Below are 10553 nucleotides of genomic sequence, written 5' to 3' on the forward strand. Positions count from 1 at the left end.
GAGCTGAAGTCAGCTGCTTGACCGACTGAGCCGCCCAGGTGCCCCAGAATGGAGAGCTTTCTTTAAATCGTTGGTGAATTTAACAACGGCCGCCTTTCCCCCCTGCTCACAACACCCAGGCTGCAGAGGCGCTCCGGTGGGCTCAGACCAGGGGCGCACTAGCCTGCGCTCCCTCGGCGCCCTCTCCCGTCACCTCCCCTTTGGCCCTTTCTTGCCTCCACCCTCCCTCCGCCTAGCAGGGCCTCCTGGGGACATGGGCTGGAAGGTGGAACTGGGGGAACAAGCTCGGGGGCAAATGCAGGCGGCTGAGGGGCTGGGGAGGAAGGGTGCGCAGCCGTGCTTGTGGGAGCTCCTCACAGCCAAATCGTAAGGTCCTTCCCGGGGGGCGGAGGGCGGAAGGTGCCCTCTGGCCGACTGCCACCTGGGCCCCAGGGGGAAGGCTGTGGAGCAAGTGAAAGACGTTGCAAGCCAAGTACCAACATGTTAGAAAGGAAGCTGCGTTGAGAGGTCACTTCTCCTGTGTGACAGCTGGAGACGTGGGCAAGAGGCAAGACCATAAATCTCTGGAAGGAGATCCAAGGTTTCCGATCCGGGGTGGGCCCAGATGTTCGTTTGATAGTTTTTTCAGATTCCAAACATTTAGAAACGAAGGTGGAACGTTGTGTCGAGTGGGGGGATCAGGCGGGTCCTTTGCAAGCTGAGCTCTCTCCCCACTCAGATGCAGGCGCCCTGTGACTTGTCTTTAAGCCAGAAAACTCCAAGGCAGTCACCTGCCCTTGTGTCACGGCAGGGACATCCCCTTTGACTTGAGCTTGGCAGTTGGGCCGGGCGGTATGTTCTAGCAGGGGAACGAGGCCCGTGGCGTCTTCAGGAGGCAGGCGAGCACGGCCCGCAGCTCAGGGAGCACTCGCTTGCTTCTTTGTGCTCCGTGAGGTGGCCTGGATCAGCACTGGGCGGGATCAGCTTCTAGGGACAGTCAGGCAGGAGAGGAAGGGACTGGAGATCCGCAGGGGGCCCTGCGGGGGGGGGGGGGGGGGGGAGGGAGGTGGATGAGGTGGGGTACTGTTCGGAATTTCCGAGCCCCGGATTGTGGTTTGTCTTTGATTTTTCTGGGAAAGAATGTGCATGAAGTTGAGCCCACGGAGAGGTCTCATGGAAGAAAAACAAGCTTCAGGATTGTCCAGACCTGGGTCAGTCCTACCCTGCTCCCTTACCAGCTGTGTGATCCGGACAGTCCGCTCCCCTTCTCTGAGTCTCCGCGTTCTCACCGTTGAGCTAATAACACCTGTTTGGAAAAGCTGTTGTAGAGGAAAAATAAAAAACCATTTGGACACGTGGTCTGTGCTCAAGAAATAATAGCTGTTTCTGTTATTATTCAGAAATGCCTTCTACCGCATACCCTATAAGCAGAGACTTTTCCGTCTTCTAGAATATATGCAGTTCTAGGCTCAATTAAAATTTCCCTAAACTGGGCACACCGAACCTTCCTTGAGAGGCTGTCTGACCACGTCTTCTGGCTTGACAGCGTGTTAAGTCCTGGCCTCCAGCCCAGCTCTTACCCAGAGCACAGCTCAGTCAGCAGGAGGACGTCTCTGGCTTCTGCCTGAGAGCCAGGACCGGAGGAGTCCCGGGAATGGAGCTGCCGTTCTGCCAGGCCCTGTCCTGGGCACATAGTGGGCCCAGGTAGAGGCCTGGAAATGGAGGTATGGGCAGGCCAAGGCCCTCACCCCTTGGGCTCCAGAGCGGGACACGGAGCGGGGCTGGCTCCCTTCAGGGTCCCACCCTCCAGGCTACGCCTGTTGGAAATTGCCACATGGCCACGGGAGAGACTGGACTTGAGGAAGACGGCCTGCTCTCCACGTACTTACCGTGTCCTTCCCGTCTCCAGGCCACAGCGGAGGAGAGGAGCTTGATGGGGACAAGTGGGCTGGGCTCTGACTTCAGACTTGGTTGGATCCACTTTGTGGAACATCTGTGCGGCCACAGCACATAAAAATGTTTTCCTCTGGCAGCCGCTTCTATAAGGATGTAATAATATATGCGTTGCAAAAATCATTCTATTTTTGGTGGGTCAGCGTTTCCAGCAAGCTGACCCTGACCAGGTGTGGAGGGAGTCAGCAGGGGTGTGGGCAGGGGGGCTGTGGAAACACGTCTGTGTGCGCCAGGGCTCCTTGCCCGCACCCCCAGCCCATGTCTTCCTTCCCTTTTCCGGTCCCTGGTCCCTGCCAGGCTTTTCCTTGGGCTCGGATCCCCTGCCACAAGCTTAGGGACCCCTTGTGTCCTCCTGGGGAGTCAGTCTGCTCCTAGAGAAGACCAGGCCTCCTCACTCTCCCCCTACCCCCGGCCCCCACCCCAGACCTTTTGTACCTTTGGGCGACCGGTGTTCTCCTGCCCTTCCGTTCCCTTGAAGGTTGATCGGAAGCAGATCATGATACCCGAGAGGTTGGGCTGCTGATGTGCTTGTACTTAACCCTGGCGGCCCAAAGCCCTCTGCCAACAGTCCCAGCCTTACTTTGGGCTGTTGGCGCTCATTTAAGACGGGGCCCTCGGTGAGCTCAGCCTCGTCACTTCCCCGGGGTTGCCAGGAATTTAGCTCCCGCGTGGGGAAGGCGGCGAGAGACCGTGCTTTGTGGGAGGACAAAGGGTGTTTAGGAAACTTGACGTGGTGGGGAGTGGCTGTCACTTCCGAGTTCAGGAGCGCTCTCACTTCTGTTTGGTGGGGGCCCTTGTGATCTCTGAGGCTCGAGGCTCCTCAGGGTCGCCAGGGGCAGGCCAGATACCCCATTCCTGCCCGTTTCTTGGGGTCAGGGTGTTGAGACCTTGCAAGCACCGGACCTCCAGCTTTGCCCACGGGTTTCTTAAAACCCAGCACCCTAAACTGAGTCCTGCCCTGCAGACGTGGCCGGGCCGGGCAGCCCGGAGGGAGAGGGGCCGACACCACGCAGCTGGGCTGCCCCTGACCAGGCACCGGTAACGGCTCATCTCTGTAGCTGAAGTTGCGTGGAAGCTCTTGTGGCAGCCACATCACGTTGTCCTCAAGCTTGAAATCCTCTCGAAACCACGCGTCTCTTCGCAGGACTTGGTTCCCATTCTGTACTTGGTGAGGTTCACGTTGGAGCCGGAGAATGTGGTTTGCACTCACCCCAGCCAGCCGAGACCTGCCGTGACCCGGGCAGATGCCTTGACATCTTTGAGCTTCCGCTTCCTTGGGTTGCAGACAGAGTTCTCTTACAGGGACTGAGCGGAGTAGATGACCCTGCACTTGGCAGCTGTCGTGTCCCCGTACCAGCCCACGTCCCTGGGTTCTGATCATTTGGAGCCTCGATGCTGTCACCAGGGCTGGTGTGCGTCCGTGTTGAATCTCCAACTCATATCTTCCTTTTTGGTGAAAGTAGTGTCAGTCTCCGCCCTCCCCCCGTGTCCTGGAAGCTGTGCTGTGACTTTTCAGGGATGGCTGGTCCACAGAATCGGACCTGTCTGACCCCGGAAGCCTGATCATTTAAAGCGACCTGGGTCCCTCGTACCATCTGCTCGCTTCACCTGGCTCCTAACGGGGTCTCTTCTGTTCCTGCCATGAAAACCGTTCTCTCTGAGAAGAAAGTCAAAATTTAGGTGTGGGAAGCAGCAGAGACCTTTGACCTCTGAGCACACTGCCGCCCTGCCCTCCCCAGGCATCCGCCCTGCTCTCCTGCCTCTGAAGCCCATTCACCTTCCCACTCCCCCTGGGCTTTCTTGTCTGAATTCATTCTGAGCTCTGGCTGTCTTGGTACTCCTGTCCTTGTCTTTTCATCCTGTCTCGGGGGGACCTGTTTCACCCAACAGTGAGCAGGGCCGCTAGGAGTCTGTCCACTCCGTAACTCACCACCGTCCTAGGCCCCCTGTGAGGTGTAGACAGGAAGGCTCTCCTTAAGGAATCCACGGTCTTGGGAGGGAACTCTGCCTTGCACAGACGGAAGGGTAGGGGGTCCACACCTCGTGCCTAAGTGTGCAGGTCAGGAATCATCTGTCATCCCCTCCCCTGCTTTCTTTTACTGCTTTGAGTAAAACTTTGTCAGGACTTTAATAGTTAGGATTATTGGACCAGAACTGACCCCGCCCAAGACCCGACTGCTGGGTCCCACCTCCTCCAAAACCCTACTTGGTTGCTGTCCAGGAATCTGGGTTCAGATCCTCTTGCTCAAACTGCCCCCAGCCACGGGACCAGCCCCGCAGGCTGTGCACTAAGAAGTGTCTGGGCCACGACCTGACACTACCTGTGTCACCTTGGGCGAGGCTCCTCAGTCCCCGGTCTCTCGCGGCTGCTGGCCCCTCCCTCCGAAGTTGCTGTCACAGGGCAGTGGAGGCTCTTGTGCAGTATGAGGGGACCCACAGCCTGAGCCAGTGTCTGGCCAGGGCCATCCCCTCTGCCCTCCCTGCTGCGGCCTGGGGGCCGGGAGGGGGGTGCTCCGGAAGGCCCCCCCGCTGGGAACGGGGCCTCTGGGCCTCTGCTGGCTGAGCTGTTTATGACTCAAAGCCCAAGTCCCCGGTGCTTGGGTTCCGCGCTGGACAAGTGGCCTTGTACCACCTGCAGCTGACTCTCCAGCTACCGGCGGGAGCGACGGGCTGTGCGCAAAGCACAGGGCTGGCCTGTGCTGTCGGCAGAGGCTGCCCTGCGCGGCTCTGACGTGGAGGGACGTCTTCTCTCTTGCAGATGGAGAAGGATGAGACCGTGAGCGACTGCTCCCCACACATAGCCAATATAGGGCGCCTGGTAGAGGTGAGTGGGGCTCTGGGTCACACCCCAGCGCCAGACATCCTGCCCCCAGGGGTGTGTGCGGGCCCGCGGGCCTCCTCCCCGGTGCGCAGCGCCTTAGCGGCCAGCAGCGTGTTTCTGTTTTGGCCCTTTTGCCCTGGGCTCGTGTGTTCCGAGCCTCCTGATGGGAATGCACGCAGGGCTCAGCTCCCGGGGCACCCCCTCTGTGCCCCCCAGCGCGTGCTCCCAGGAGGCTGCGCAGGAAGCCTCGGTCCTGCTCCCCCGGCCCGCTGGGTGCCAGGAGAGACCTGAGCTCAGAGAGGAAGTGTCCCTACAAGGTCACGGGCTCAGGAGGAACTTCAGGAGGCTCTCCGGCCGCAGCTGCTTCTGCCTTCCCTTCCCCACGCTCTTTGGAGGAAAGGGTGCTCTCCGGCTTCACACAGTTGTTCCTGAAGTTGGTGGGGGGCCTGAGAGGTGGTGGTGTGGTTTAGACCTGCTCCTGTCGTGGTCAGCGGTGGCCGCCAGTCCCTGAGTATTGGCTTCCTGGTGTCTGAAGCCTGGGGAGGGCTCAGAGCACAAATGATAGGCGGGGTCTTGGCCCCGAGGGGGCGTGGGGGTGGCTGGCTCACTGGGCTTTGGTGCGGTCTCACGCCTCCCCCCTGTGGCCACTGCGGGGACTGCAGGGGTGAGCCGGTGGAACCGGGAGGGTGTGGGCCTCGGGACTCCTGTTTGCCATCCTGTCTGACTGACCTCCCTTCCCAGGACATGGAAAATAAAATCAGAAGTACGCTGAATGAGATCTACTTTGGGAAAACAAAGGACATCGTCAATGGGCTGAGGTAATGTACCCCCAAAACATAAGCTTTGGAACCAAAAGACGAGGATTTGAATCCTAGGTGTGCTGCATAACACTTCTCTGTCACTGGGCCTCAGTTTCCTCATTTGTAACACCTGCTGAAGTACCCACGTCATGGGATCGTTAGTGCAGATTTTGAAAGGTCAGACCCCTTGCGCACAGTTGGTATTCTCAATAGACGCCGGTTCCTTCCCTGCTGTTTTTGTTGTCTTGGGACATTCACCTGGACAGGTGTTGGTGCCCTCGTCCCTGAAGTCCCCTCCTCTCGGTCCCCCGCCTCATCAGTTCCATCTCAGGAATCTGCCCGGACCTCACAACATGCGAGGGAGTGCAGCCCACTGGGCTCTGGGTTCCCCGGCTACTCCAGCGTCCTCCAGGGCTCTGCTGGCTACGGCCATGGTCCTGAGCCGCCCCTCCCCACCCATCTTCTGTCCTTGGTTCTGCAGCCTGGGCCCAAATGAAGGCTGGGAGGGACTCTCTGGGTCTCCAGAGGCCATGGGGGGACAGAGCAGGAGGCCAGAGGCCCACTGGGGGGCAGGTGGGGCGGCTGTGGAGTGAGCACTGGCCTTGAAATCACAAAGCTGAGAGCCCGTATAAGTGCTGCCCGCCCGAGCTGTGTGACCTTTGGCCGGTGGCTCCTCTACTTGGCCCTCGTCCCGTCAGGGAGGCAGGCCTGCCGCAGGGGTCAGATGCGATGGAGCCCGCCTGGCCACCGTGTGAGGCCCTGGGTCTGGTGAGGCCCGGGTCTGGTGCCCTGCCCTCAGCCTCCAGCCCTCTGATCCCCTGCTCCATGTGTGAGTCTCTCCTTTGGGGCCAAATCAGAGGCAGGAAGCCGCTCCAGGGGCCACGCTGACTTGTGAATTCACCCAGGAGACAGATTTCTAGTCTCCTCCTCCAATAGTTTAAAGTAGCGAGGCACCCCCACCGGGTCTCCATCTTCCCCATCTCCCACCCGCCTCTGGGGAACACGATCTGGCCCCCGGTGGGTCGTACTCCCCGACTCCGGCAACACTGCTGTCCTCTGGTCACCCCGGGGCCAGAGCGTCATCCTCAGCAGACACACTCCCCGCCCAGCCTGGCCAGCGGCAGGAGAACGAGGAGAGGGACCCAGAGAGCCTGCGGGCGGGTGGTCGAGACCGCCCCCAGCATCGAGCTCTGCGGCCACCCCTTCGGGCCGGAGTGCGGGGGCCGGGACGACACCGCCCTGTCTTCGACCTCGCGGGTCCCTGCGTGCCCGGCGCGCGCCTGCCCGGTACTCCCAGGTGTGTGCCGCCCTCGCCTCCCGCCGCGCTCATCTGTGACCACTCTCTGTAGATCTGTTGACGTAATCCCCGACCACCCCAAGTTTCAGCAGCTGCAGAGGGAGCTTTCCCAAGTGCTGACCCAGCGCCAGATCCACATCCAGCCTGATAACTAAGCCGACGCAGGTACCCTGCCTGAGAGGCGTGCGCACCCTCCCCACTAAACAGGACTCACCAGCCCGCCACCACCCCCAGGACCAGCTGTCGCTGCGCGCGGTCCTTTAAACACCACTAACCCCCGTGTCGGCTCACGGCTGTGAGCGGCCACGTTAACGTGTAGACTCGGCCCTACGTAACACGGACCCGTATCACGCGTGTGCTGTGTGTGTCTCGCACGCCGGGCAGGGCTGGGTGTGGGGCAGAGAGGGGGTTTGGCCCTGGAAGAAGCCCCCGTCTGGGGATTAACTCTGCCTCTCCAGCAGAAGCCGCTTGTCTGCACCGCTCTCGTGGGCCACGGGGCGGGGGTCTGTGCACTGCCTTCCGCTCGGCCGCTCAGGGCAGCCCGAGTCTGCTGCGTGTGCTGTTATGTGCGGCCAGGGCCTCGGACTTTTCCCGCCAAGCGTCACAGAGGCCAAGTGAGCCTCCTCAGTGGGAAAGTGACTGTTCGGGGCTGTGAGTTGAGAGGGCTATGTCGCCCCAAACCTGAGGATAGAGCCCGGAGCGGAGGCCGAAACCCCCCTGGCCAGGCTTGGTGCGCCCCCAGACCGGTGGCTGCTGGAGCCGCTTGGGCCAGTAACCTTCTGCCCCTAACGAGCTGCGGCCTTCCTCTTAAACGCCTTGTGCTGACGACAAGGAAATGGCCTTGCTTGTGGACCATAACCGAGAACCAGAGCTTGAGCTTGTGGCAGATACAGGTGTATGGAAGCAGTCGGTGTCCCGGGAGAGGAGGGAAACGTGGGGCAGGGCCGCAGGGCCCAGGGACTGGCCACCGGGAACCCGACCCAGCAGAGGTTCGGCGGGATGGCCGGGCCGGGCCATTTGTGTAACCAGGCGGCGCTGCTGGTCGGTCTGGGCTCCGTGCCACCTTCAGGCCTCACGCTGGGACCGTCCCGCTCCCATCCCGAGAGAGCCTCCTTTTTACGGTGGGCCACCATTGTGCGGTTTTCTTGGCAGCCCCTAGAATCTGCCAGATCCCTGTCCGTGGTCAGTCCCGTGGCCACCCGCTGGAGGCTTTCCGGCATGGAAACCCTCTGCAGCAGTGGGCAGCCTGGCGCTCTGTCCGTGCCGAGTTAGCACTTGCTCCGGGCATGAGTTTGACGTTGCTTGGCACTGACCCTCCCAAGCTGTGTTCCCGTGTCCTGCTACTTAGAGGCTCCGGCCATTCCACGCCCAGTGTCTTGTCTCTGACCTCTCACTCTGGTTCTAACTCGGGGACTCTCCGCTTCGTTGGGGGCTGGGGGTGAGGCCTGGTGCGCTCAGCCCGTCCTTCCCGGAAGAGCCAGCACCCTCGCAGGCCAAGGAGCCGTGTGAGCCGCCGCCACTTCCTGCCGGGAGCTTTTCCAGAAGCACGTGGCGGACTAAGAATTGGAGCCAAGGCCACCACGGCTGGTGTCTGACCCTTCCTTGGGCCACCGCAGAGCCAGGACAGTCCAGGGCAAATATTTGTTTAGAGACGCTCAGCCAGACGTGTCGGCATTTCGTGAGAGCGTCTTATTGTCTTCCGTGTCACCCGTGTACCGTTCGGAGGCCGAGTCCCACGATTTTTCGGGGCTTCGGTAGCCAGAACTCAACTGGGGATGCTCTCGTTTCTCCTGGGTCCTGCTTCATTTTACTTTTGGAATCTGGGGATTTTTTGACTCCTCCTTCCCATCCTCTCTCACGGCTGATGCACACGGAGCTTGAGACGCCCGTGGGCGTGGCGTCCACCGCCTTCCTGCCGGGCAGCCGTCACTCCTTTCTTTCCACTGCTCTGAAACGGTTGGAAAGTTTACACAGTTTAAGAAGTCCTTGGCCGGTCGACACGTTGAGTCCGTTTGACAGAGTGACCGTTCAGGCCGTTGGCAGGGGGCGTTTCCCTGAGCCTCAGTTTCCTCTTCTGTGCTTGGGAGCCCCGGTGGGACTCCTCCGGGATGCCGTGAGAGGGAAGTGAGAGGTGTGTGGGAAGCACTTCGTAAACCGTACAGCCTCTGCGAGGGTCAGTGGCTGTTCGCTTTGGCGAATGAGGAGCATTAACGCCGGCGCGTGGGGCACTCACGTCAGCATGTGTCCACAGATCAGGATTTGCCAGCAGGGACCTGGGGCCTCTTAGCTCAGTCCCGTCCTGCCTCCTGACGTCCAGGCCGAGGGATTTTCTCGGCCACGCTCACCGCTGACGGCTGAGAGCACCTGCCCTTCCGGCGCCACCCTGGACGTGAACCCGATCTGCTCAGATGGCCAGGGCTTTTAAACGTTCGCTGAGTGGGGGTTCCTCTGCACCCTGCACTTGGGGGGCGGGCAGCGGGCTGCCTTTGCTCGGCAAGGGTGCAGTGAAGGGGCAGCTGATAGCAGGGTCCCTGCGACCCAGAGTCCGTGCCCCTCTGCGCACCCCCCCACCGGCCGAGTCCGCAGCTGGTCAGAAGCACAGAGGGTCTTTGCTGCCTTGTGCATAGAAGCCCAGAAGCCACCTTCTGGTTCAGGCCCACCTCGGGCCCTGAAGTGGATTGGGGTTCTGGTGGCTCCGGCCGGGCCCCCCAGCCTGGCGCAGAGGTGGGTGCCCGTCCAGGCGGGCCGCGCGCTTCCCCTGCAAAGGAAGCCCGCCTGGCAAAGGGCCAAGGGCTCGGGCCTCGGGCGCCGTGCTCGAGGCGGCCCCCTGCCCGTCACACGGGCTGATCAACTCTCTTCCCTCCGGCAGGTCTGTGCAGACTTTCGCAGACAAATCAAAGCAAGAAGCTCTTAAGAACGACCTGGTGGAGGCCTTGAAGAGAAAGCAGCAGTGTTAAAGCCCTGCTCCACGCTAACTGGACACGCCATGCGCTCGTTAGACCCCTTTCTTAGAAAACTCGTCTTCTGCTCCCCTCCCTCGCCCCTCGCCTCCCCCCCCAGGTCACGGAACAACGGCATCACCATCTCTCCCTGAGAATAAAGCCCAGTAAACACCCTCCTGTCTCTGAGGCCTCCTTCCCACCACGTTTTGCCATCAAAACTCTCCGTATTTCCACAGAGACCGTGTGTTTTTTGTTTGCCCCTGCCCCCTGTCTGCCTCCCTCCCCCATTTATAGGCATAAAATACAGTCTGTCTGCCTCCCCTTCCCTCCCACCTTTTTGTTACATCGGTGTAAAAAATGTAAAACAAAAAATTTTATGAACTAACTGTGGTGTGTGAAAGAGAGAAGAAAAACTGGAAATCTGAGTCCACGTGTGTTTGGGAGTTGCTTGGGGTTGGGGCTTGGGGGGACAGGGGACAGCTCTGGGAGAAAGCGGGTGGCCCTCGGCGATGTCCTGCACAGACTGGCCCCTGTCCCACGAGACCACGTGGCAGGGGTGCGGGGGTGGGGCCTGCTGACGGGCTGCTCTGGCCAGGTGCTTTTCTGTCAATTTTTATGGAATGCAAAAGGAGTTTTTGTTTTATTTTGTTTTTTTGTAAAGCTTAAAAAAAAAAATCTACATCTTATACTTGAGCTTCCATACTTAAAAAAAAAAAAAAAAAGAACAAAAAAATGAATAAAAAGAAACTGGGACGCAGTCA

At 60.1% G+C, this 10553-nt stretch overlaps 1 protein-coding gene and 1 long non-coding RNA gene across 5 annotated transcripts in view; one reads left to right on the forward strand and one right to left on the reverse strand.

Moving 5' to 3' along the window:
- Positions 1-10553, forward strand: part of CAPZB (capping actin protein of muscle Z-line subunit beta) — a 135324-nt gene extending 124771 nt beyond the window's left edge. For 3 of the 4 annotated variants that reach the window (XM_058718873.1, XM_058718870.1, XM_058718872.1), the window contains exons 7-10: positions 4691-4756; positions 5495-5571; positions 6903-7015; positions 9720-10553. In XM_058718873.1, coding sequence (XP_058574856.1) covers positions 4691-4756; positions 5495-5571; positions 6903-7005 — 246 coding nt within the window. In that variant the 3' untranslated portion in view covers positions 7006-7015; positions 9720-10553. The remainder of the gene's footprint in view (positions 1-4690; positions 4757-5494; positions 5572-6902; positions 7016-9719) is intronic. The other variant, XM_058718871.1, reaches the window with a different exon arrangement.
- On the reverse strand, positions 484-4373 carry LOC131505371 (uncharacterized). The gene is made up of 2 exons (XR_009258375.1): positions 1869-4373; positions 484-1298 (listed from the first exon to the last, which is right to left on the reverse strand). It is a non-coding gene; the product is annotated as an uncharacterized LOC131505371 (long non-coding RNA).

This window comes from Neofelis nebulosa, chromosome 2 (genome assembly GCF_028018385.1).
Source record: "Neofelis nebulosa isolate mNeoNeb1 chromosome 2, mNeoNeb1.pri, whole genome shotgun sequence".
Lineage (NCBI taxonomy): Eukaryota > Metazoa > Chordata > Mammalia > Carnivora > Felidae > Neofelis > Neofelis nebulosa.